Source organism: Scaptodrosophila lebanonensis, unplaced genomic scaffold (genome assembly GCF_003285725.1).
Source record: "Scaptodrosophila lebanonensis strain 11010-0011.00,11010-0021.00 unplaced genomic scaffold, SlebRS2 tig00000053-arrow-pilon, whole genome shotgun sequence".
Taxonomy (NCBI): Eukaryota; Metazoa; Arthropoda; class Insecta; order Diptera; family Drosophilidae; genus Scaptodrosophila; species Scaptodrosophila lebanonensis.
In genome coordinates, this window is record NW_022060548.1 from 11,483,100 (window position 1) to 11,510,646 (window position 27,547).

A 27,547-nucleotide genomic window follows, 5' to 3' on the forward strand; every position below is an offset into this window, starting at 1 on the left:
AGTAATAGCAATTTAAATAACAATTGTGTTTAAATAAACAAGAATGTCTCGCAGTGTCTTGAGACTTTAATATACGTAGGCCTGTAGTATGCGGCCAACTTTAAAAAAATTCTTCAATTTGGATATAGTAATGCCGAATAAAGTTTATGTGCGCAGAGTAATTTAGCTATGAAATTTTATGGCTTTGATTTGCATTTGAAATGGTCATTCGAAGATACTTGGCTATGTGTGGCATCACCTGGCTAGGCATATCGTCTCATTCATTTGTGTATGCGCATCTCTTATAATCCCTTTTCACTTACGGATTTATAATAAATGTTGCATTTGCTCTTTCGATTTTCCTGACTCACTATTTTTTGGATTTCTTCTTGTCTTTCTTACACTTGTCTTCGCCCTTCTTCCCCCTGGGTGATGGAAAGTTAAGGAGTTATTATATTAGTTATTCGAATTAAAAATCAACGACTTTAATTTGATATTGACTAACGTGGATTGCATAATACACATCATACTAGTTTTACAGCAGTAACTCGATCTGAATCGGTTACATTTATATGACAAGAAGAACACTGTTTAAAATGTTTTCGATGCTTAAAACTAATATCCTTGTTCTTTGAAATAAGCAGTAATTACAAGCTGTTTGTGTTTTTGTGGAACTCCAATTACGAAGCGAGAGTGTTGTTTTATGCTGAGTAATATTGTTGCAAGCTAGCTAGTGGTTGTGGTTAACTTAGCCGTTCGAGTCGCTATAAATAGAAAGTCCCCCTACTTTTGGTCAGCGGGTATTTCGAAGTTCACATCCATTTTCATTTCGCGAGCCAGCTTCACAATCTGCGCCAGGTGGACAGCTAAATCAGCAGCCTTGTCCAAATCGTCACGCGCCAAAATCTTTAAGCCGGATGTGCGTATCAGCTCACGAGCTTCCTTTACCTTGGTGCCCTGCAAAAAAACAAAAAAATATTTGATTGGTGCTCAGCCACTTAAAGAATCGAGTGGGAAACGAACCTGCAAACGCACAACAACAGGCATATTCAAATTCAAATCCTTAGTTGCAGAAATAATGCCCTCAGCAATGACGTCGCAACGCATAATACCGCCAAAAATGTTCACCAAAATGCACAACACTTTTTTGTCCGAGGTAATGATTTTGAAAGCAGCCTTTACTGCCTCCGCCGTAGCGCCGCCGCCCACATCAAGGAAGTTCGCAGGCTCGCCGCCGTACAGTTTAATAATGTCCATTGTGGCCATGGCCAGACCAGCGCCATTGACCATGCAGCCGATGGTGCCGTCTAACGCAATATAATTCAAATTGTATTTGGCAGCTTCGACCTCCTTGGGATCCTCCTGAGTCCAATCACGCAGACAGAACAGTTCCTTTTGGCGAAATTCGGCATTGTCGTCGAAACGAAGTTTGGCATCCAGTGCAAAAACTGATAACCAGCGGAATAACTTATTAGTCGTAAGATCGTTTATATGTTTTGTGTATGTAAAATAAGTTAGGGTATAGTAAGACATACTATAACTATACATGCAAATGAGGCATTACGTGTATTAGTATGATGTATTATATGATTATTAATACTTACAGCCTATGGACGAACACGATTCAAGGAGAAATGTAAGGTTAGACAAAAGTTAGTACCATGGAAAACGTTATGAGCACAGTTAAGTAGAACGAAATGATCAGTGCATGATATGGCAGACAATTACTTACAGCCGGTCATAGCATCTTCCGCATACGGATTAATTTCAACCAGAAGCGCATCCTTATTTACGAACAACTTGTATAAGTTGAGAAGCATTTGGACGTGTTCATCGGCACTGTCACCGCCAAGTCCGACCTTGTCGACAATTTTGCAGGCCTGTTCTTCAGTAAGACCTTTTATTATGTCGATTGGTTCATAGAGGATAGCATCAGGGTTCTCTTTGGCAACCTCCTCAATGTCGACGCCACCCTCTTTGGACGCAATTAGAACAGGACCCTGCAGCATTAATACCAACAATTAAATAAGAGTCTGATATTGGTAAAAAATAAACAAGTGAACCTACATTGAAGGCTCGCTCCATCATTACAGCAAAGTAAAATTCACGTCTGGGAAATTTACGCTCCGCCACCATAACCTTCTTGCAGATGCGACCAGCTGCGCCAGTTTGCCGAGTTACCAACAATTGATCAATCATTTTAGACGCAAATTCTTCGGCACTTTCCGGGCTAGAAAGGGAATAAATTAGTATTTTGGGGTTTAGTGTAGTTGCCAAAATGTACTTACTTATAGACCACACGGACGCCACCCTTGAGTCCATTTTTGAAGGTGCCCTTGCCACGTCCACCCGCAAGAACTTGAGCCTTGAGAACCAGATTGTCTGTTTTTAACTTTTGCGCAATGTCATGGGCTTCTTTACCATTCTTAGCCACCGCAAACCTGTAAATAAAGATGTTATTATATGTACTATAGTTTTTTTTATGAACATTTTAATTTATCCATACATATATGAATTGTATCCTTTCTACAACTTTAATATTAGCGCTGACTGCAAAATTATTTACTGTTTTCTTACCTTGGTGTCGGGATACTGCTTTCATTTAACAGGCTATATGATACATGTTCCTGGACATTGAGGTTTCTAACGTGCTGGACAACCACTGGAGAGTAGCTGAAGATCTGTGATTTAAAAATAAGGTTAATGCTATTGTTTCGATTATACGAAATCACATGCAAGTTTGTGAAGGTCACATGTGCATACAACACACATACAAATATATGTATATATGATGTGTATATATGTTCATACGTATGTACATACTTATATATGTATGTATATACAGTACAAAATGCAAAACTAGTAGATAACGGGTCATAGTGCCAGAGAGATAACACTTTTTAAACAGTTTATAATTAATTCACTATTTGACGATAATCAACACTAATTAGCGTAGATTAAGTTTTTGTTTATAAGACGGCAGCAACAGCTGGTTAACCGTCATTGATTAAATATGTACATTTGAAAGACCTACACCACTGGGGCGTTCAAAGGTCCTTTACTTCGGCCTGCCGCCCCCGCAATTTGAATACAACACAGATGTTAGATCGTTGCGTCACACTCGCACTCATACGCATACAATTGGTCATTGCCATTGCTGTGCAATTATGTAAAATGTAGGGCACGACACGGCAAATTTGCACTTGTTTTTTCTTACCTTTGCTAATGCTTTGGGTTTGGTCGATTCGATTATAATTCCGCCTGTACGTGCCAAGAGTGAAGCCATTTTTGAACACGAAAATTAATATGACAATCTATGTTTTTCTGACAAGCGAAAAATATACTTTTTCAGCTTGCTTGGCTTTTCAGGGATGTACAAGCAACTGCACCTGTTATCGATGTTTCGTGCATTATATGAAGCCCTAGTCGATGATTTTTCAAAATATCGATGAGCTTTTACACACACCAAACGTTCGGCTTAAATAAAACGGATTGGCAAATAATGTGGACTTTTCCGGTGTTGCTTTATGAAATAATTAAAAAGGTAATTAAATTAAAAAGGTATTAAATTTAAAAGGTATGTCCTTTTACATTTTGTATTTTATTTTATTTTTTTTTTGATTTTTCGTGGCTTGTTATGGACAAAAAAAAATCGCACAGGACAGGCACCAACATTCAATACTTTCACAAAATAATACAATGTTAAAATGTTTTAATTTTTTTTTTTTGGATTTTACATTGCTTGTTATTGTTGGACACACAAAAACATCACACTATCACATACAAATAACATATACTACACTTAGTAGGAAAGATTTTAAATATTAATAAAGATATATCAATAATGCTTCTAACGCAATTTACACGACCGTAGAGCTCTAGGTTTTTCTTTTTATCGCAGTAAAAGCATTAACAGACGCGAAAACGTTTTCATAAAGGCGAACAATTATTCAAAATAGCCCATAACTAAAATGTATCCTGTGCACAGTTTTTTAATACATGAGCATAGGCTGTTTTGAATTCAATTCGAAAATATTGACAGTGGATTTTAATTTAGAACAATGTTCAAGCATTGTTATCTGCGCAGATGACAATGTAAATTGTAATAAAGATATTTAATGATTAAACATAACTTGAAATCAGATACATCCATATCAAGTTATCAGCAAAGTTTTTGGGATAGATGCAAAAAGCATTGCCAAAAATTTGGAAATGGAGTAGCTGAACACAAGGGTATTAATCATTAAGAAAAAGAACAAGGACTTAACAACTAAATTCTATAATAAGAAACATAAATAACTATCACACAATTCGTACTAAACACAGAAACACTAAACAGAAATCAAACGAACGATACATATATATATACATAAAACATTTTAAAATAGCGAATTTCGTTTAAAAGCAGCGTGCCGTCATCAGATAAATCGTAAAATAATGGCTTCCTTTATATTGGCGGGTTCCGGACCACACCACTAATACTCCAGTTTTGCCTCAATCATCTGCAGCACACGTTGCCGCCCGATTTTGTTCCAAAACACATATGGTTCTGAGGAGCCGGTTACACTGCGCGGACCACTAAAAATTTAAGAGCTTAATAATCTTTGTTGTGGTTAGACAATGCTGGGATACACACTTTTGATAGCAATCGAAACGTACAATGCCCTTCTCGTTAACCAGACATTGGTGGATATCAATGACCGTCGTATAGCGACCCTCGTTCCGAATGAAGTTATTGAAGCGCAACACTTTCTCACATATTCCCTTGTCGTGGCAATAGTTGGCCAATGGGGCCAGTGTGGTTAAGACAGCCACAAACCTTCGCTTGTGCATATCATTGAGTAGTTGGCGAAAATCGTGTTCGATTTGTACCAGAGGCTTGCCTTTCATGATGTCCACGGAGCCAATGTTAACTATAATCTGCGTGTTTTCGTTCAACTGTACTGAACGTAGCCGACGTCTCGCAGCCTTTATAGTTTGTCCAGAAACGCAAAGGCCAGATTGAAGAACTTTTTCATCTGTTGGGTAATTAAATTTAGATCAATTTAAAACAGAATTGGTAATCTTACGTTTTCTGAATCTGCACTTTAGCTCCATGCGGGCTAAGTACATGAAAAAGTCATCGCCCAAAAGGGGAAAGTCCAATAGGTAAGCATCATAGTCTGACTTGATTGTCAATACAGAGTCACTCGCTTCCGTATTGGCAGAGATTGTGGTTGGAGTGAAGTCATGCTTTCGTTTGAGACCATTCAATAGCGGCGAAATGCGGTATTTCTGCTGCTTTATAAGTGGGTGTTGGGTTGCAAGCGGATCCAACGCGTCACAGTAAATATTCTCCACATCGATCTGTGGTACTTGCGCCTGCTGATACCGATTATTTCTGCAAATATCAAAATTCAATTAGAATTAATATAATTCGCCTTGGCTGCCATCTTACAGATGATTCCAGTTGTCCTGATAGCACCAGTTATGCTCCACAGTTCCCCCAGGTATACCAATGGGCGATATGGGATGCACAGCAGGTGGTGGATCCGTTGGAATGGGCGTCAATTGTTGCAACTGTGCCTTGACCGGCTGACTGGGTTTGTCTATGATGTTCAGATTCATATTGATGTTATCTAGGGCCCGGCGTTTGTAGTTGGCCCGCCATAGACGAGGTGCGGGTGGTATTTGCTTCATTTGTTGGAAAGAGACCACGCTGGCGGAGCCACTGTTATTGTGGTTGTAATCTGTGCGCTGCCGCTGGTTCAACACCATCTCATGGAGGTGTTTATTCTTATTGTTCGGCTTGAGGTTGAAGAAGCGCGTACCATTTTCATTGCACTCGGCTGTGACCATCGGTATGGTGAGCAGAAAGTCCGTGACGTTGTCCACGAAAGGAAATTCAATTCCCGTTAGCTTGAGATATTCCTCTGCAAGGATTCAGAAACCATGTATTGATGAGTGTAACTTTAAAAACCCTTAACTTTTCCCCTTCCTTGTGCTTACTTTTGATGTTTGATATCGTAATACCATTTTGGGCATTGGCCATTAAAATGGCACGTATTTCCTTATCTATTTCGGGATACTCATCCCGCACAGTCTCATATCTGCTCTGTGAGATGGTCATCCTGCTGTTAAAGATGAAAAGTTCTTCTCGCCTAATGGAGCTGCTGCTGTAGGTACTGGAATTCTCTATTAAGGTGGATGATAATAGTCCGGCCACAATTTGCAACTGATCGTCGGTGTTCTGCTGATGATGACCGGCAGAATACTTGCGCGTTACAAAGATTTCTTTCAGTTTCTGAAACTTTGTCTTTTTGCCAACAATAGAGTACTCCGCATTCAGCAATAAGCGGTACAGCTGTCGATGCCGCTGATGCCGCTCTGTAGTTGCAGGATCCAGTTGCAATTTCTGGCTCAATTTTTGGCGCAACTTCTGAAAACACGTGGTCAAATGATTTTTTAGCACAGTGAAGCCATAAGTGTTCGGCACGCTGTTGAAATCACTTCTGAAAGTCGCCATTGCTGGCACCAAATTGAAATGTCAAATGCAGCGCAGCTAACTTTTTAGCTCATGTCTTCCTACATATGTATGTATGTATGTATGTATGTAATGTACGTAAGAATGTATGTATGTATCTCCATGTATTCACTTGTACTATGTATTCATGTGTCTGAGCATAATTATTCGTATTCCACACACACCTTTTCCATTGTACTAACTGATCAAGTAAAACGGTAAATACAGTCATACATGCATACATACATACATACACACGTATGCATTTGTGTATGTATGCTGTGATCTAGTTTTTCGCTTACCCTTTCTATTGTTCTTTGCTTTTTAACACTAAGCTTGCATTTCTTGCGCACTTGCAGACATACATACATACACGTGTACATATGTATGTACTTAGTAATACAAAATTGCATTTTATCCTATATACATACATATATACATATGTATGTACATACATACATACATATATAGAAAATAACTAGTATGCCTACATACATACATATGTATGTACAATTGTATTTACCTGCACACATATTCTCGTGAAGAAAATTAAAAATTCCGACAGAATTTTAAGAATAAAGTGCTGACTTCATTGACGTCTTTTAATTTTTCAATGCATATTAATACATACTAGGTGCATGTTACAAATATATGTAAATACATACATGCATACATACATACATATGTACATTTATATGTATGAGAAGTGATAATTAATATTACTCTCAATTCAATTGGATTTGTAAAAATGTGTGATTATCTCTCTATATTCTGTGTCTTTGAACATTACATTTATTCCGATTATATTGTATCCTTCTTAATTATCTGTTTGCACTTTAAAGCCCTTCATATCTTTTTGAAATAGAGAAAATTTCTAGTCAAATTTTTTTGGGGAAATTTGACCTTCGATTTAATGTCTAAATATTTTTCGGGTTTTAGTTTTAACAAGAGAAAAGAAGAGAGGAAACTGAATGAGACCGTTAATTTTAGTCACTTGCTTGAATTTAAGTTAATTCTTTATTAATGTTTGACTAAAACTGTTGCTTGCCTGGCAATGTTGGTTTAGGTCTACTTTTGAAGAACAATTTAAAATATCTATCAAAAGGGAAATGTTAAAAAAACGTTACCCTTTTATTTCCCAACTGGGATATTTATTTTGCTTGAAAGGTATTTTGGAAAATATCGATGATCGATACACGGTTGTGGTAAGGCAATCGATATTTTCCAACCCATGTCCACTTGCATCACTAGAGGTAAGTTGCAGGGTGCTTAATGCAATGCAACAACAATATCAGAACAACCCACACATGCGCAGAGCCAGTAACTGTGTTGTTTGCATTTGCATCCACCACTGCATAAGACTTTATTTACTTGCACTTCTACTACACTTTAATTATCGTGTGGGCATTTCTCTCTCGTTCATCGTAGACGGCGGACACATCTCTCTCGTGTGTTTTCGTTTGCAAACACGGTGGTGTTGTTGGTTATTCCGACATGTTGTTTAAAGCCGGTTTTCAGTCTGTCGCTGATTTTGTTCAACGGAACTTGTGCAAGCGGGAAGTTGCTGTTGTGTACATGTCAACTTCAGAGTAAAACAAAAGAAACAAAATATAGTTAAACGAACATATATGTGTATATATTAATTGAATAATACATAAAAAACATGTAAATAGAAGCCTCGCTTGGGCGAATGTGTGCAATATCGTACAACTTACGTGTGAATATAAAGGCATACGTATGTACGGTCGTGTTTCTGTGAATGTTCATGTGTGTGTGTGTGTATATGTATGTACATACAATTGTGAACTATTTTAAACAACTACCTACAGACATACATACATACATATGTACTACGTAAAGTGAAGTGAAGTGCAGTGCAGTTCGTCAAAATGGCACACGAAGAAGAAGAAGAGGTGCGGTCGTTGCTTTTGAGACATCAGGAGCGTATAATGCTCGATCTCGGCAGCACGGATATGCTGGCTGTGCTGGTGAAAAACTCGGTGCTTAGTCAATCTGAGGAAGATTTATTAGTGAAGTCATATCCGCCAGAATCTACCGTTGTTGACACAGTGGCCGCGGATGCGGAGTCGAACAGTGGAATAGTAAATGGCGATCAAGGGAGCGACAATCGATCTCTGACGCCGAGTAATAGTGGTGGAACGGAAGCGGTGCCCAGCTCGTCGTCGTCGTTACAATACAATTCGTTGAACGACGCAGACATTCTGCGGATGCAATGCACCAATCTAATCGAGATCATATCGAAAAGCGGATTCGAGAAGTTCAAACAATTCTGTTACGCCATCGAATGCGAGTGCCCACAGCTGATTGAGGATTTAATTAACGATCGCCTAAAAAGCGGTAAGACTCACTGACTATATTTCGTCAACCGGTTTTCCTACGACTTCCTCCATCGCCCCCGCCCCCGCCCTGCTCGCAACGCTAGCGTTGTTTAACAAGTTTTGGTCGATCAATGCGACACTCAGCCCATATGGCAGCTATTTCACCTGTAAATTATACGTGTAATTGTTAAATATTCAAATTGGTTTTGCACACATACATACATACCTACTTACATCTGTATACTATATACATGATTGCGGTTACAACGACAACAACATAATAATAGGTTGTGGTACTGGAAGTGTACGTGCGGCCATAAACGGTGTCGTGATTAGATTCTTTAAAAAAAAATACGCATTTTTGCAACGCAGTAGACAGCATGAGAATATCTTGTGGATTTCTTCATACAGTCTTTCCAACGTCGAATTTCTAGCGAAGTTGTTGTCGTTGTTGTCCTATTTTTATGGTACACATAGCTAATACAGAACTTTCATGTGCTAAACCTGTCATCAGTCCGCCAGCCTAGCGATTCGTCATTATGAGAAGAACACATCATAATGGTCTTGCTATTGTCTCTCCTTTTGTGTGTGTAGATACATATGTACTTCGTAATTACGTACGTGTGTTTATAATTGTGTGCGTTTTCCGTGTGCCATTCTTATGTACATACATACAAGTATGTATTTGTACGTTGGGTTTTCTATTTTTTTTTTCGCATTTCCTGCACAGATTAGTTCGACTGCGAAAATGATCTGCGATATAATCGTAGAACATTTGTCGTTTTTTTTTTTATTGTTGTGGCTTTATTTGTTTGGAAATGCCAGTTAACATAATTACCAAAATTAAAAAGCAAAATAATTGAGCCTGCTAGCTTTGTATTGGATGCAAACACCACCTATGTCAGCTTTATAATATAGTCGAAGATGGATATTCCTACAATCTATTTCTATTTGGTACAGATATTTTCATATCACGATTTAGGCATCCTGATCGTTTCAAGGCATATCACTAATAATAAATGATTGATTCCTCAGAAAACGTAGAGTTTTTAGTGAAATTATTGTAATTCGACAAACGAAATGGTTTGATGAAATTTATAAACGTTGATTTGCATTTCGTTTTTAGTGAAAAGTCGGCTAAAACGAAAAACGTCTTAATGTCCGATTATGTTACTCTTTGCTTTATACATCAACTCTTTTTTAAGTCAGATTGTTTCTATGGCGGCTGAAGTTATATTTTAGCTTTGTATTAAAGCAAAGATTTTTAAAATCTTTGTGCAAAATTTCGACTCATAAGCGTTAAACTGACAGACTAGCTTGCGTAGGAACACACAAACGGACATGGATATAGTTGTATATCCATACACCGCCTCTGGTCAATCATTTATTCAGCAGATGAGGTCTGGCAGGCCTTCGCAAATGTTTTCATCTGTGAATCCGTCCTGTTAATATCTGCAATAAGCTCGAACCATTTTGCGAAGTACATAAATGTATGTACATACATATGTGCACATAAATAATCAACTGCGCACTGAAGAAAATGCTTTCAGGTATTAATTTAGCCCTTATACCTATGTACGAATGTATATTTATGTGTCTGTGCATTTCCTGCATTTTATTTTTGCGGCTACTGCTGGCAAACTTTGTTTACACACATTGTTGTATATGGTTGGATTGTTGTTGTTTTCATTTCGTTACTTTGCATCTCCCTTAATGCTATAATGAGCGCTATACACGCCATAACCGATTGTACCAATTGTGCTCTCTTAATCTGTAGGAACAATTGGGTGTTTGGGTCATTCTAACTACTACTTGGTCGTACGACTCAATTCAACTCTTGCAAATTTGAAAACATATTAATCTAAGTCTGCTGCACGCTAAAAGGGAGTGATCGACATTTTGATACCCTTACAAGCCTCTAGGAAGAGGTAAATAATTATTTATGTTGAGAGAGTTGCAGAATTTTGAATCTATCTTGAAAAATTGTTCGCATGATAACGGGATCCTTGCATTGGTCTGTGTCGGAACATTGCTTAGACTCTACTTGGGCAGTATTTTAGCAAAAAACGACGCACTGATATTCCCTTAATCTTTCATTCATTTTTGTTGTCTTTTTCATAATTTAAAAGGCAATTATAATACAAATTCTGCACAACGAACTAAAAAAAAAACAAAAACTACAATAGAAGACTTCCCAAAAAATATCTGGCACTTAAGTATATACATAATAATATTTGAGGTAATCTGAAGTATTGTGAAAGTTCGTCATTTGTGATTACACCTTTCCGCATTTTCTTATTTCATGACGATTGCGGTTATGTCATGATTTATCACGATTTGTGGTTTGGATTATCAAGACAAGAGTGCATCGACTTTTACACTTTCGGCGAGGCAGCCAAAAACTGATAAGACATAAATAGCATTCTGTGAGATTCAGGCAGCCTTGGGAATTAATTCACCCAGCATACATAAAATATTGCATGATCATTTAGCCGTGAACAAGATTTGATCTCGTAGAGTCCCACATAATTTGACGAAGCCTCACAAAGCCGTTCGTGTCGATTGGTGCAAGGAAACGATGAAAAATATCATCATCTGACTCTGTGTACAGAATTTATACAGGTGGCAAGAACTTGGATCTAAGCATGTGATCCGGAAACTAATCAACAATTGACCGTGTGAGTCTGCCAAGCTGAGACGAGCTCCACAAAAGTTGTTCGGGCCAAGCGCACCTCGGAGCAATTGGTGCCCTCTTTCTTTAGACAAATGGGTGATGTCGCAGGCATGCCCTTTGAAAATCGTACATCGCACGCAACCATTTGATTGCCAAAAGTCAGTGGAAAAGTAAGGGTAATCTATCAAAGGGGACGCCAGCGAAAATGTGTCATTTCCCTAGCAGCCCAGACTTTGAATTAAATGACATTTTTCCAGTCCCGCATCTTCAAAATAAATTGCGTTTTAAAACATCCGAAGAAGCATTAAATGTGTTGAAAACTGATGTTTTGGAGGTACTTGAGTGGAGTGGAAAAAGTGCTACAAGTTTCTTGAGCCTCATATGTGGAAATACTATAAATATATTTTCAATGCTCAATTACTGCATTTAATGGGCGACATCGATGGCTATTGTGAGGGGAAAGGAAAGTTTTTAATTGTTTCCGACAATCACCAAAATAAACAGAGCATTTCTGTCTTTGATTGAAATAGTAAGAGAAGTTAAATAAAAATATTCCTGGAATAGGGAAACTACATTCTGGTGATATAAAACGCTGCGGGCAAAAATGTATTAGTTTGCTTTTCTGTTTTGCTGAATCGCCTGACTATGATGAAAAAATGACAGTCTCTTTCGTAGTATTGTATTCTACACAATCTCAGCAAAAAAGATAAGAACATTTGCTGATTGAAATATACCAGGAAAACAGAGTCCAACTTGTTTATAAACCCCACACATTAAAGGCCACACAGGCAAATTGTTTGTACAACATTTTTTTTAAAGAGTGTTAAAAGTTTTAACGACTCTTGAATGTCCTGCACCTATCCTACAGCCTTTAAACAAAATTAAACATAGCAGTAGGTTTTAATTAAACTTACATATACATATGTAAAGTTTGGTGAGCCTAGCTGTTATGGTTTAAAAGTTCTCGGTGTTCATACAGACGGACAAATAGACGGGCATTTCTATCTGGCTAAGCTGATAATGCCCTTTCACCCATCGGATACAGTGTATAAAAAGAAAGATTTCCTTCACAACAAACATTCTAGGGACTTGTTTGTAAAATTGATGCAACATTTTTGCTTAAACTTAAAACAGCTGATTAATTGCGATCTTTTCAAAAAGGAAAACTTACATTTTTATGGCTTTTTGGTAGCGATTTCAGCATAAAATATTAAAATTAATTTCCTTAAACACGGTGCGTACATAAATTATTAGTATACACGTGTTTTGTCTCAAATAGAAAGCGTGTGACTTCCTTAAAAGAATGGTTTTCTATTCATTCATTAGCCCACAACCGAAACCACTAGCGACAGAGATTTTAAATTTATTTATATTTTTTGAGTGAACGTTTTGGTCATAGATCTTTAAGAAATACAGTAATATATAAGCAATATACTTTTCAACATAATGTGTTGAACATTTAAGTAACAAATATTTTGTTAATGGTCTTCAACAACTAAGATTTAAGACAGTAAAAAATTCGAGAGACAGTAAAAAAATGAGAGTAGAAATATAGGAAAGTACAGGAAGCTTGAAGGGCGAATAAAATTAATTTAGAATTATGCTGCCAGCAAACAATAGATTAAAATCTGCTTGCATTTAATTATGGATATATACAGTGCCCGACTCAACTTGTATGTATTAGTTGCGCTTCTTTAGAAGAGCAGCACTATATGTATGTATAGATGCGCTGAAAATACATATATCGTACATACATATATACATATGCGTTCTACAAACACTTATTTTTATCATAAATAAGCTGATGTTAATCTGCCGAGATTTTACTGATAACAGGCGCGCCTTAGCTTCATGAGTTCTCTTTCAGACCGAAAGTGGCGCACGGGCCCAAGTGTGAATTTTATGATTTTGTCAAGTATGAAAACCAGATGCCCCCGAACACGGTCTGGAACTCTTAGGGAGTACTGGCGGTACCCCACAGATGCCACTAACTTGACTCAGCGGCCAGATGCCGTTGCTGGTTGGTTCTTTTTGGCTGCATTTAAAAAGCTTGGCAGTCGGTTGCTACTTGAAGATTTTGGGGCGGCAAGGGAAAGGGCTGGGCCGAAATATAAATACTGCGCACCACCAGCAGAAAGTATTTTCAATTTCAATAAAAGTTCGTGTGGTAAATAGGCGAAGCGCACTCTTTCACAATGCCCCACAAATATTCCCCATGGCAGCCGCAATGCAGCCGCCACTTTCCAGATCCCGCATAATGCTCGCCGCACCAAATTGAAGACGACTGGGCCTTGGCTGGCTGCTTGGCTGTCTACGGTATTTTTACATCCATTAATTGCTTCTGGGAGTATGTGTGTGTGTGTAATTTTGAATACGGAAAATAATGGCACATGCACTGTTTTTTCTGTTCAGGAAACTTAATTTTCGAGTTTCGTTTTTTGTAGACCAAACAAACATTTTCAGTTTACAGCCTTCTTTCTTATACCTCGAATCGATAAAATGGCTTAAGATTTATAGAATTTAATTAAAATTTTCTTAAAAAGCTGTAATGTATTTATTATTTAAATAATTATTAGGGAGAACTCACTAGCTTATAAATAACAAGAAAATACATCTAACAAGCTTCACAGGAATATAATAGAAATATTTAAATGTATAAAATAAAAAGTTTCTAGCACAGGTTCCATTCAGAAATACAAAAAATCTATATCAATCCGCTGTATTGGACTTATAGATTGCTGATGCTAGCTTTATTAAATTCTTGATTTAAAATATTAGGCTTTTTTAAATTTTGTGGAATGATTTCCCATCTGTCTCTGACTTTTACGATATCTGTACACATTAATTATTATTTATGATTACAAAAAACTGCTACAGCATGTGAAACATTTTGATTGTTCAGTTTTCTCATTTAATGTGTAGTTTTATTCAAGTTTGTTGCCAATAAAGTTGACCTAATATAATAATCCTGAAAAATACAAAATATTATGTTATACAATATAAAATATAAACACACTGATAATGATAAGAAATCAGCAGTTTAATTTAGCATCTACCCATGGATCAAGACCTATAATTTAGTGATAATGCTTTTAAAAACAAAATTGCACAAATTCCAAAATAGTATTTTCTTTGACATAAACAAAAAGCAAAATAGTCTTAATAGGCTGTTTTATTTTATTTTAATTTCGTAAATATCGACAAAGCCCTCTTGTTTTCCAATTTGTTTCAAACTGGCAATTATTCTTATTATACTCTTATTTCCCATGTATTCCAAATGCCACGCCAGCTTTTTTAATATTTCTTTTGAAAAATAAGCTAAAAACTGCACTCATTCTGTCTGTTTTTGAAATAGAATAGATTTATGATTAAGCCGCCAAACAGAGTGCTGAAGATTACAAGTTTTTTTCTTTAAAAAAAAACGTAAATTTTTTCATTAACATCATAACTCTTTAGTTGCATATGAAGGTTATATTATTAGTTAACCTTTGACAAATTATGTCGCGCTCAAAAGCGAGGTTTCTTTTTATATTTGCTGAAGTTAGCTAATTGCTGCAGTTTATGGTACGACGAATTGGCGTCTTCAAACTTTGTTTTATACGACATCTGCAAACATTGCATTGTCCGAGTTTAACGACTTGTTAATAATATTAAAAGAAAAATCTGTTGAAGCGACCTTTCAATAATTATGAACCACAATTCCAAGAGCAGTCACTGATGGGGGCTGAGTAGCTGATGTCTGTTGTTTGTTGTAGGTTTATCAATTTCAATTAATTAACCAATAAAAGTTAATTAACAGCTATTAAATCTCTGGGCCTGACACGCCAAGCATGCTTAATCAAATTAATTGAGATAAGCCTGAACATAACTGACAAACTGATGGCGCTTTTTATACACTGGTCCCCGAAGGGTTAATGAATAAATATACATATGTACTACAACGCAAAAATGTATGCTCGAGTATATGGTCAGCATGACTGGTCGAATGCCCGCCTGTCCGTCTGTATGAACATCGAGAATTTTTGAACCATAACTGCTAGGTTCACTAAACTTGGTATATAAGTTTGTCTTATACTTGTGCAGAACGAGTTTATCACAAACCATATATAGCCTTACTATTTTATATAGCTGCCATAGGGCCGATCGGTGGAGACTTCACTCTTAGTAGGATCCCTTGTTTGTTTATAAATAAAACTTTGTGTTTAATTGTTTCAGTTTCATTAAAATTTGCTCACCATATCATAAAGCTGGAATAGGAATATATGCATTAAAAAGCACTCCTTAAACTGAACACTTTTATGTATAGTGCGGTATCTTAACCAAATTGCAGCCTAGATGGAACTTTTCTTGTAAAAAGATAACATCTGTAATTTAATACTTTTAAGTTAAAGGTACAGAGGCAATATTATGACGAAGCTGCATATGAAGAACAAGTCTCTATTACATAAGACAAAATACAACTAATGTATGTTTAAAGAATTCCGAAGCGCGTAGAAGGAAAGTTTATTTTCATTGGACTTTAGACAACAAACAAGAAATTCAAAACACAATTCGTTATTTTGTCATGATTTATTTGTGGAATCTTTTCCGTCCACTAATATGCTATGTGAGTTGTATTCCCGTAAAGCCAATAAACATGCAACAACTTTCTTCAGTTTGTAATTCATATATTTTTGTTATATTTAATCTCATGCTGCTCATTCAGCTGATACCTTAGAAGTGCGTCTTACTCGCTTCTACTCGATTGGTTCGACTGTGCGTATCTGTGAGAAATTCTGAGTGTTTTCTTATACACGACTGGGATATGCACGAGTGGCTGCACAGTAGTCACAAACATCTCTGAAGTCAATGTACGCAATTAAGATGAGCCCTCGAGCCTATTAAGTTATTAACTTCTTACCTTCCTCCTCCGTATAAAGCCAGCCTCAATTAGAGTTCATGGTAGATTTCTTTAGTAAATCAAGTTAAAATTATTCCCTTAGAGCAATAAATGGGAATATCACAGATTAGATATTTCATATTAGATATATTTGATCAACAATAACTTAATAATGTTGAAACTTCTGCCATTCAGAGCATATTTTTGCAATATTACATAGGTCAACATCTTTTAACAATAACATCACATTCTCCACTCAATTCCTTACTCAACAACAGATTCTTCAGAAGAATGCACCTCATCTCTTTATACACAACTCGTGTCACATTCCATAGGGTATTAAAGTTCTTTATTAGCATATTGGGTGGATCTTATTGATTCACAGTGCACATAGGAGTTTTTTTTTTTTTTTGATTTATTTATCGTATTGTATTATTCGATCTTCTTTGTTTAAGATTACATTCTTTCCTTCGTACAAATTAGTAAAATTTAAATTCCCTACAATTCCAGATTCCACCATCATTAACAGTAGCCAAAGCGATGAAAAGATTCAAGAGCAAATTAACACGATCGATGACACCAACAAGTAAGTAAAGCACTCTGTAGTTTTAAACCTATTTAGGTCTTAATTTTGCTTAATGTTTTAGTCTATATTTAGAGTAATTTATATCAAAGTCTCCCTAAATTCGAAGTGTAAACAAGTCTGTGTATATGTAAAAGCAGAATTAATGTCCTAGCTATATATGATTAGCATGACGAGTCGACGAATCTACTATATGTGTATCGAGATGTCTGTCCGTAGGAACATCGATAACTTTTGAATCATAAAATCTAGGGATAATTACTTGGCATCTAGCCTTGTCTTATGAATTAGCAAATCAAGTTGATCATAAAACATACATATGTATATAGTCTAATTATTTCATACAGCTCTTATGAAAAGTTTCCATTGAATAATCTCCTAGTGAAGTAAACGCTTTGTATATTATAATATCTTCAACAAATTTGGATATATAATGCAGAGCTTTATATGGAAACCTCATCAAAATCAGTAAGATGTAGTAGGAAGGTAGGCTGTGAAAGAGGGAACGGGTACAGGGTATGTGAGCAATCCCCAGTCTATTGGGTACATGTAATCAATTAGAAAACTAAATTACATTAAATTAAGAACGTTAATTGGTGCATGTAGTTGCGTAAGTTCCCAGTTGCATTTTAGAACCGAATTGACATATCAATTTAAACTTTTCTGGGGCCCCTTGCTTCAACTGGACCGCATCAATTGACACGAGACACTTTTCGCCAATGCGTATAGCAGAAGAAAATATATAGCGTCTAGTATTGTTGAAAACTGCTGGAATACCTATCGATTTCCTACTTCTTATCGGAACTCTAAAATGGCATTCATTACCATGAATACATATCTTCAATAATATCGCATTCACAACATTTTTATAAGGAACCATCAATTCAGCTTTGTAAACAAAACAGTTGATTTCTAATATGGTTTTCTAGTGCATGCCAATTATACAGGGTGTTGGAATATTTTTGAAATGCGTTAGATGTGTTGGATTGAACTCAAATGTCAAATGCTTAATTAATTCAAATGATCGATCAGTCAAACGAACGAAAGAGCATCTTAAGAGAAGTAGAATAATACTTAACTGAAATATTGATGTATTTATTAATTAATGCACGACTGGGTTGAAGGGTATGCCGTATTCAGGATCGCCCAACCCTGCGCTCTTACTCGCCTGTATTAAAACGATTTAGTGGACAATATTCTCATCACATGTCTTCTATTTTTGTGTGCTCCCCATTTTCTGTCGCTCTTTAAAATTTATTTCGGTTCTTTTGGTCGGATCGGCCCAGCAAAGAGTGTGGCATAAATATTTGTGTCGCGCTGTTCGAGTCAGTTTAAAAATTGATCGCGTTCCGCGTACATATTCATGTTCCATTCGTTTGGCAATATTTGTTTTTAAATAAATATGTTCCCACAAATGTGTATTTAATGAATGTTTTGTGTCTGTGAAAATCGTGCTTTTGCATCGAAAAGAAAAAGCGTGCAATAACAAGTATTGGAAAACTAAACAATGTTAAGACCTTCCAATGCAACTTAGATGAGCAATATGATGGGAAATTGATTAGTATTGTGTGGAAAACACTTTTCATTTTGCTTTGAGGTTGTAGTACTTACTTTACACTAAATAAGTTGAACAGACAAGTGTATATATAGTGAACGAAAAATTTTGAGAAACGGTAGTATTTTCTGGAGAATCTTCAGTTTAAAACTGTTTAAATTTTGAGATATTGCTTCATACCCTGCAAAAATTTACTGTTTAAAAATCCACAAAAAGCTGACGTCTGAAATATATATTTTTTGCCGAGACCGTTTTTCTCTACAAAAATGATAATCATTGAGAAAATATGAAATACTCATGGGATGACTTCCAAAAGTTTCGAAACATTGACTTTAGGAGCACATAATACATACATATAGGTGGTAATTAATACGATTATGTTTTCTTTTAATTTAACCCGCAATTCTACAAATTGTATTTGTGTTTTTATAGAACTGTTGGAACTATCCATAAAATGTGATGGTGGAGGCCTATTATTTTCCTAGTTTATTACCCCTACATTTTTAGTGATCTTTTGCATATACTAGTGCACAATTTTAACTTTGTGGGTATATAATTTGTTTGTTACATATTATTTACTATCCAGACAATCTTTCTCTTCAATAGCAAAATATGCTTTGACGTCCACAGGAAAATGTCTTCTCATATTTATTTTTATGCCAATTATTCTTTGAATACTCATCTCGGAATTCCCAATAAACTGAGTGCAGTCATCATTCTATTTTCCCAATTCTCATTAAAATACGAGGGTACGAGGGGGGTTTAATAAGTCTTAAAAATTGGGAAATTGAAATCCTTAAACACCATTTTGTCATTAGTTCATCAGGCGACTGCTTTCAAAGTTATATCGATGTTTATAAGTTCTCAGTATGGTTTAATCTCATTTTTTAATAAAAATAAATTCATAAACATGAAATAAATCAAACGATCGACCAAGACTATAAAGAATAAAGTGCATTCGATTCAGGAATTTGCTATTGCATTTCTAATGAGACTTAAATCCAAAACTACGGTCAAGATTCCCAAAACGATCCATAGAATTATAAATATACTCATCATTATAGGATTGTCAAAATAAAACAAAAGTTTTATTTACCAAAGAACAGAGTGTTATTTTATGAAGGGCTGAAGAAGAAGAAGGAAGAAAAACGCGGAGCGAAGTATACTAAGCTAAATGGAGAAAATTAAAAAAAGTATACAATCCACGATTTTCCATTCCTGACTTATATTCTGGGGATTATTAATTTAACTTGTGTTCAAAATTATATAATTAATTTACTTTCTGGGCTCTGTGCAGGATATGCGCCAATACCAAGTGATATAAAAAGTGTTGTGGTTAAGAAAATAAATTTCCACTCCCGCAATAGCTAAGTATCTCAAAACTAGTAGAAGTCTAATGACTTAGCAATTGTTTCCCGGGATTTAGCAATTGAAATAATATAAGAACGTGTAATATTTACAATCGTAATCATAAAGGCCTAGCTATCTACAAACTATAATCCAGGCCAAGTAAAATAAAGAGTGAAACTTTTCTCGCAACAGAGAAATACAAATAAATATTTTGAGAAATGTCGCAAGGCAAGAAGGTTTGCTACACACTTCCCGAGTGCTCTAGCGACGAAAACGAAATGGCGGACAGTCCAAAAGATAGCGCCAGCGATGACACTTTGGAAAACGCCGTGCATTCAGGCTATAGCTGCGAAAACTGTGCGCTAGACTCGGATGCCACCAACACATCATCGTTGGGGAATAATATTGATTGCATGCGTAGACACAGATCCCGGCATTATGCGTCGGCACGTTCTCGGGTTTCCCTACCTGTGTACCGTGGTAGTTGCTCTCGGGAGCCGACTCCGCAGCTGGGCGCCTACTTTGATCCTTACCAGGCAGGTGGAGCCCCACAATGGGGTTACTTTGTGCCATTGCCGGCGAATGGTTTCTTTAGTCCGCCAATGCAGCGTCGGTGCTACAGGTGGGCGGGAGGAGGAAGCACTCAGACAATCACAGTATTATAAACCTAAACATCAATTTTCTTCTTTTTTTGCAGAGAAGAGGAAAACGATCGGAATCGTCGTGCGAAAAGCTACGGTGGCGCCTCATCTCCTCATTCGGCGACCATACCGCGTGCAGCACCGCGCCGTCTTCCGCTCATGAAGGAACCCCCACCACCACCGCCCCCCAAGCCACATCTGACATTGAAAGCATCGTTGCAGTCGTTGGACCCGCATGCTTCCAATATCATTCCCAGCAAGTTCCCGCACTCAGAGTACAATCTTATACACAAGACTGATTCAAACAGCACTCTGACGGCGGCAGCGCAGTATCAGACCCAAAACGTTTACGCCAATACGGGCACTATCTCTTCCACGAACGGCTACGGATCGCTCTTGTGCCATGCCAGCAACACTGGAAGTCCCCTGGCAGTACGCAAGCGCGACAAATTACTCCATCGGTTCAGCGATGCCGCCACCCTCGGACGCAAGCTCAAGAAAAAGAAGAACACGAATCGCACCTGCCGATCCATGACTGAGGCTATTGAGATGCTCGCCGATCCAGTAATCGAGGATGAATTTTTCGTAAGTACCACCGTCTTTATCCTTCAACTTTTTCCCAAACAAAAGCTATGTATTCTTTGTTAAATACATATGTATGATGGGTGTGTGTTTTTGGGTTTTAAGCTCTGTCGCTATTATCGCATTTATTCTTTTTTTTTTCTGTCTCTGGAAATTGTATTACGCCCGATAATTTTTTGGTTTTTATCTCCATCGTGCATTTCCAGTGGAAAAAATGTCGTTTAGCTTGCTGCCAGAATATACATATCTATAGGCTTTTCAGTTTCAATTTGTTGTTCATTGCGTTGTGTGTGAATCGTATTCGTTCGAAGCTTGCAAGTTCGAGGTGCAAAAATGTTCAATTTTGGACAACTATGTGCTTGAAATTGTAGCTATAAAAAATGTGTTTTCCCATTTCCTAGTAGGCTGCTATTCGCTGTAAAGAAATGTTGGAAAAAATGTGAAAAAAAATCGTGTATTACACTTTTGTCAAAAGCCAACTTGTCACGTAAAGGGGGCGTACTAACTAAAGTAAAAAACAAAAACTGCCGCCTATTTGCGTATCAGTTTCAGCAATGCAATTGGCTTTGGAATAGAATTTGGGACAAGACTTAGCAGTAAGCCCCCATAGTTTGCAAATCAAGCTATCGGATTAGCACAGAATTTGAGTAGCTCGTAGTTCGTAGCTCGGAGCGTATTGGAGGTATAGCCGCCACCCCTTGCTATGCATTAGCTAGAAATTTAAAAATTCACGCTGCAGGAAGAGACACACTGCTAACAAAAACAAAGTAAAGTAGATGGAAAAACAAAACTGTCATAAAGTGTGTCAATTCTTTAGCTAACATTTGCCTTGCCAAGCTATGCTATATACATACATATGTATATCTGTACATATGTATGTTTGTTTGCATGTACTGTTTGTGATATATTCAACCAACAGAGGCATATAGTACAATAAAAAAAACTTAAAGCAGAGTGAGTGAAAAAAATACAAGTGCACGTAATTGGATTAGATGCGTGCCCGGCTGCCTCGACGGCAAATAGCAGAAAAAGTTGTTGCAATAAAATCAGACAATTGCAGTGGAAAATCGAACGTGCAAAGTGTTAAACGTGTTGTGCGGCTCTCGGCCAAGTGTTGTCGTTGTCGTTGTTTTTTCTTCTTTAAAATTCTTGCAAGTTTAAAGTGTTCATAAGTGGAGAAGAATTTAGGCTTGCGCATAATAAAAAAAACTGTAGCATACTTTTCGGTGCCGAGCAAAAAATGAAGCCACCCACGCGTCGTCGCAGCTTCAAAACGAAACAATTAAAGGCGAATGCCTACAACCCCCTTGTGCGCTACCGTCCCGCCGCCTATGTGCGTAACGGCATTATTGGCGGCGGCGAGGCTCCCGTCGCCAATGGAGTGTATCAGGTCGACGATCGTATCTATACCACAAACAAAATGTTTTTGCGCGACGGCTACATGTATCCCCGCCAGCCCGGCCAGCCCATGGATCCGCGCTTTCCGCTTGAATTGCACCAATTTCCGGAACAATTTGGCGCTACAGGGCTGCAGTTGGTCAACACGCCCAAAGTTCACATTTCGGGCGAGTATCTCGCCAATGGGCAGGAGCAGTCTGGCGGATCTTTGGGGCGTGCTGCACGTAAAGCGGCTGCCGAAATCAACATGGCAAACGATGTTTTTTGGTTGCAAAAGCAACGTTCCCGCTCCCACTCGCACTCCCGTTCCCGTTCGCGCTCCCGTAGCAACAGTCTGGGCAACAAGAGTATGACCAGTTGTATGGGCAATGGCGGAGGGCTAGAACGACCCTGCATTCGCAATGTGGACGATTTGCTGCACGCGATTGGCAAGCGCGAGGGAAACACTAACAAAAATAGTGGCAGTCACGACACTGCCTTGATAAACTCTTCATCGCAACGACGCTTTAAGAAGGTATGTGTTTAAATATTAGGTGGGGTGGGCTGGTATGAGGGACGGCTAACAACTGCATTTTTATAAAAATAAAAACCATGGAGGGGGTCATTGACTCTATTGATTAATTCCCATAAATCTGCCACCCCTTCTTCTTCAGAGGAGAAGAACGATTTATTTATATAAACACATAACTCTTTGTTCTCATTTAAAAACAAAAGCATAGAGCTAAAATTTTTACTTATACGTTCTTTTTGTGAAGTACTTTAAAAGAGTTTTAGAAAATGCAGCTTCTAAGTGAAAAATAACTTTGTTTTCATTTGACTTACCCTAGGCTTGAGTTATTGCGTCCTATTTAGCAAATATATAGTTGAAAAAGCGTCTTCAAGCTGTAAAAGTATAATAAAAGTATATGGCTTAGTTAGATAAATGGCAGGCAATAAATTCATTTTTAACAAATCAAATTGAAATTATTTCCACAAATGTTAGACAATATACATAAAAGTATGTATATTTCGGTCTATTTTAATCGCTACTCCAATTAATAAAAAAATTTCTATTACGCTTATATATACTTTCACTTCAATTGAAAGGAATAGGATTTTTGCTTTAGATAGAGCCCTATTAAAGTACAATTTTGTATGTATAAGGCACTTGATGCAACTTGCAATGGTTTTTGAACAGTGTACTCATTTCGAATTCAGAGCAGAACAGGAGCTGGTACGGCAACAAAGAAAGGGCCACATTCCTAAAAATACCAACTTCACACTATCGGCATGTTTTTCATTTCTCTATGAATGCAAACTTGAACGAGGACACGAACGAGAACTACCATAATACTGCTTCCTCGGATGTTGGGCAGGCAGGCAGGCATAGACAGGCATAGGCATGCAAACAAGAAGCACTCCTTTGCAGTGCCCTCCCAATGAGTAAAATCTTTGAAGAGGCAGAGCAAACAGCTCTAAATGTGCAACCAATTTGAGACAACAACTCTCCACTCTCCACATGCTCCACCATGCAGCAACGTTGGGCAAACGGGTCTGCGGCTGACGCTGACGGTGACGCTGACGCTGAGCCTTAGTCTGAGTTTTGAGTCTGAAGTTAGGGGCAGTGTAGCAGCAAGCAACAGCGATGGCTTTTCAAAAGTTGCCCAGCAACATTTTTTCCAATCATAGATGTATGGACATGTGCGTATGCCTGTGTGTGTGTGTGTCTGTTTGCCTTAAAGGTGCGCACTGCTTGTTGTTTACCTGTGCTGTTGATTTGCCTATGTGTGTATGTGTGTGTGTGTGTATGTGCATAGGTGTGTGTAGGCATTTTTCAATTTATTTCATGTTATACACGTACGAGCGCTGGCTTTGCTTGCTTTTGCTTTCTTGAGCGCGCTCCGTTCATTTTAAAAGTCGACAACATTTGCTGGCGAATGGACGTGATTTACGGATGAATTTCATTTGATGGTGAAGCGGACTCGTTACTCGCCCGCCTGCCTTTTTTTCATCTTTTTGTTGTTGTGTTGTTTCTTAAATTCGCTCGCTGACATTTTTGCCGCCGCCGACGCCGCCGCGGCCGCTTCAGTCTTAAATCGACGCGCGCGCTCCGGACTAGCAGGTCTCTGCCTGGACATACACAGCAATATCAAATGGAATACTTGTGCCACTGAGCTCCCAAATGAAGGCTCTTAATATCTAGAAACTTGTGCTGCGAAAAAATACTTCATAGTTAATACTCAAGTGCCGTAAAACCAAAAAATTATACATACATTAATGTATGTATATTGTTTAAAGTGCCACAATAACGCCCTCAGATAGTTGTAATATTTATAACAATTAAATTGTTATACCAACATCACACCTTCAAGTAACGAATTCTCCAAAAACATTTCGCTGTCGCTTAAAGAGAAATTTGAAAGAATTTAATTAATGCAACATGTTGAGCTCTTCCCTCATCAGTCAAATAAAAAATCTGTTCACTGTTTGCCAACTCGGTGTTTCGTACTAAGAAAAATTAATACGTGGATTTAAGCCTTCAACATGGATATAGTCGGCGCCACCAGTGGCAATCCACACGTCCTGCCGAACAATCATTTTCGTCACGAGTCGCTGCTGCAACAGGTAAATGGAACGCGTTATGCTTAAGTTGTTCAATTTTAAAAATCAAAAACTATATACATACCGGGATGGGGACTGCACTACAGAATTTGCAAAAGTCCCCAAAACTTAAACTCTACAGCCAACAATGGCAGGCCAAGCTGCAGCTCCAGCTCCAACTCCAGCTCCTGTATGCAATAAAACCTGTTCAACAAATAAGCCAAATGAGCCGATTTGCAAACTTAAAGCTTCAAGTTGAGTGAAACTCAAAATACGTTTGACCCACAGCTCAACAAACTTTATGCATTTATATGCGCATATGTACATGTGCATATATATATATATGTATGTATGTATGTATGTATATTCAGTGTACATATGCATACATACTCGCACACACATATAGACTCTTAACTTGCCTCGAAAGAAAGAAAAAGTCTTTGAAATCAAGTTTAGTTGTTCAACTGGTTTTTTCTATTCGCTGTACCTCCGAAGTGGCTTTTTGGAGACTTACGTCGCGATGCGGCTTGCCGTTCTTTGTATAAGTGTTCGATTTTATGGCTAATTCGTAAAACTTCTGACCCATCGTTTTAACCATTTAGCGCCATACCATTGAATTGTTGTTTCATTCGAGCTCCGCTGGAATTCAGGCGAGATCTTAACAATCATTTTTAATCATATACACACTGAAAGAACCCACACTGAATAAATATTGGGATTTTTGCGAAAAATGTGGTCGTGAGTCAGCCCTTTCGACAGCTACCTGTTAGACGAGTAAGTACCTCGAATAGAGAAAATAATAAATGACAACAGCTGTGATATTTATCTCTGGGAGGATAAGTGTTGGAACTCCTTTTGGAATGCATGCCGCACCCAGCTTTAAATATGCATAAATATTTGTATATCTACATATATTCGTACATACATACATACATACATACATACATATGTATGTGTGTAGTAATTACTTGTGTGCACACACTTAAACGAGCAAATTTTCAATGTTTGATTCATTCGAGTTGGGCCATAATAACAAAACGAGTTTTTTGGTATGCGCAATGCAGTTTCACGGCTTGTGACACCACCAGACTGCATAACTTTGTGTGACAACAAAGTCTTTTTGTTTTATTAAATTGACTTGTTTTAGGCACAAAAAGGTGGGCTATTATGTTATTCAGTTGGCGCTTTGTCAATTTTCATTTTGTTATTTCGATCTCCATAGGCATTGCTGGGAATGAAAACCATCTTGTAGTAACGCACATACCATATTTTATAATGAATTCTAGCAAATTGGTAGCAAATTATTAAAAAATTAATAAACCTGTCTATACAATTCAACGTTTATTTCTTTAATTGAATAATTACGTCTCTCTGACGTATTTTGCCACCTAAAAGTACTTCTTCGATGTCAGAAAAAGCTATAAATTTGGTAAAACCCGACCTTGATATTGGATATTGCAATTCGATTTGATTTTTGTGTTTGAAAAAGCTAAAAAGAAGTCATTCACAAATCGCTCCATAGTACTTTTACTTATCCAATTCAAGAAATGATTTGAAACAGAGAAAAGCTTCAAGATTACATATCTAATTCACTGAATATGTTATTAGCATTCTTCATAGAAAGGCAACTTAGTGAGGGTATTCTCAGCTTTGGTACTTGCAATTTTTGTAATTCGAGATAAAATAATTATGTTCTCCTTAGAGACATCTAACAAAGTACAATTTGAGTATTCTTTTAAAGGAAATACTCCCAAACCAAACATGTTTTTATATCAAATAATGAAAAGAACTGAAGAAAGTGTTGAATTCATTCCAAGCTGACTTAAAATCACTACAGAAACACATCTTTAAGCCATATAAACGCACGAACTAATTAGTAACTAGCTTAAAAAAGTCCGAAGAAGTAGCTGATATTAAAAGAAAATACTTTCAAAATTACTGCATTGTTCAAAACCAAATGAATTCAAAGATTATCAGCGTGGTTGACAAATTCTTCGGCATTGCGCTAAACCCTCCAACCAGAGGGTACAAAATATATAGCTTTGTTTGTTTGAATCTAAAAGATCTTTCAATGGCACTCAGTGAACGTTGTCTCCGGTTCATAAAAAGTTCTGCAAGCTTGCACTTTTTGTGTTTCGCATATAAAGTTTAATTCACGGAATACACAAACATACTTTACACATACGAGTACATACATATATACTTCATATATGTACATTAATTGTGGATGATGACGATACAATGAAAGCGACTCCAATTGTTCTCATACATACTTATATACTGTCCGAGTATATGTACTATATTTCTTTGGACGTATATTCTTGACACTTAAAACGTTTAATAAGCACTCTTGATTGAATTAATGTCAATCCGTTTATAGTTGCAAGCATTGCTGGAGTCAGGGAGCGAGCAGTTCAATTGTAGCTGTCATGAATTAAGCTGGAATTGTGTGAGCTTTTCCACATAAAATATATACACCCATGTA

The 27,547-nt window shown here is 37.2% G+C and overlaps 3 protein-coding genes across 13 annotated transcripts in view; 1 reads left to right on the top strand and 2 right to left on the bottom strand.

Moving 5' to 3' along the window:
• Positions 1–28: 28 nt before the first annotated feature.
• LOC115624347 (succinate--CoA ligase [ADP-forming] subunit beta, mitochondrial) lies at positions 29–3,354 on the bottom strand. Of its 2 annotated transcripts, XM_030518999.1 has the most exons (9): positions 3,197–3,354; positions 2,557–2,660; positions 2,268–2,420; positions 2,047–2,209; positions 1,712–1,979; positions 1,584–1,586; positions 1,003–1,427; positions 767–936; positions 29–404 (listed from the first exon to the last, which is right to left on the bottom strand). In XM_030518999.1, the coding sequence occupies exons 1-9, from the start codon at positions 3,263–3,265 to the stop codon at positions 350–352; spliced, it is 1,410 nt and encodes a 469-aa protein (XP_030374859.1). In that variant the 5' UTR covers positions 3,266–3,354; the 3' UTR covers positions 29–349. The 2 variants fall into 2 exon arrangements, with proteins under 2 accessions (XP_030374859.1, XP_030374860.1); XM_030519000.1 differs by lacking the exon at positions 1,584–1,586 and having other exon boundaries at positions 49–404.
• A 612-nt stretch (positions 3,355–3,966) lies between these two features.
• Positions 3,967–6,488, bottom strand: LOC115624345 (maternal effect protein oskar). The gene is made up of 5 exons (XM_030518996.1): positions 5,968–6,488; positions 5,417–5,891; positions 5,049–5,359; positions 4,616–4,997; positions 3,967–4,557 (listed from the first exon to the last, which is right to left on the bottom strand). The coding sequence occupies exons 1-5, from the start codon at positions 6,482–6,484 to the stop codon at positions 4,455–4,457; spliced, it is 1,788 nt and encodes a 595-aa protein (XP_030374856.1). The 5' UTR covers positions 6,485–6,488; the 3' UTR covers positions 3,967–4,454.
• Positions 6,489–8,033: 1,545 nt separating this feature from the next.
• Positions 8,034–27,547, top strand: part of LOC115623597 (tight junction protein ZO-2) — a 39,491-nt gene continuing 19,977 nt past the window's right edge. For 5 of the 10 annotated variants that reach the window (XM_030517999.1, XM_030518001.1, XM_030518006.1 and 2 more), the window contains exons 1-3: positions 8,034–8,839; positions 16,884–16,959; positions 20,559–21,087. In XM_030517999.1, the coding sequence (XP_030373859.1) occupies positions 8,371–8,839; positions 16,884–16,959; positions 20,559–21,087 (1,074 nt within the window). In that variant the 5' untranslated portion in view covers positions 8,034–8,370. Of the gene's footprint in view, positions 8,840–16,883; positions 16,960–20,066; positions 20,484–20,558; positions 21,088–22,235; positions 22,997–24,979; positions 25,087–27,547 lie in introns of those variants that run through there. The other 5 variants (XM_030518000.1, XM_030518009.1, XM_030518010.1 and 2 more) reach the window with 4 other exon arrangements.

What these genes read in the sequence shown, in the direction of transcription:
- LOC115624345 (XM_030518996.1), bottom strand. Translation starts at nt 6,484, where the DNA reads ATGGCGACTTTCAGAAGTGATTTCAACAGCGTGCCGAACACTTATGGC. An exon ending in TACGATATCAAACATCAAAA is followed by an intron (nt 5,892 to 5,967) that starts GTAAGCACAAGG and finishes GAATCCTTGCAG; the next exon opens with AGGAATATCTCAAGCTAACG. An exon ending in CGTTTCGATTGCTATCAAAA is followed by an intron (nt 4,558 to 4,615) that starts GTGTGTATCCCA and finishes TTAAATTTTTAG; the next exon opens with TGGTCCGCGCAGTGTAACCG.
- LOC115624347 (XM_030518999.1), bottom strand. Translation starts at nt 3,265, where the DNA reads ATGGCTTCACTCTTGGCACGTACAGGCGGAATTATAATCGAATCGACC. An exon ending in AACCCAAAGCATTAGCAAAG is followed by an intron (nt 2,661 to 3,196) that starts GTAAGAAAAAAC and finishes TTTAAATCACAG; the next exon opens with ATCTTCAGCTACTCTCCAGT. An exon ending in CTGTTGTTGTGCGTTTGCAG is followed by an intron (nt 937 to 1,002) that starts GTTCGTTTCCCA and finishes GTTTTTTTGCAG; the next exon opens with GGCACCAAGGTAAAGGAAGC.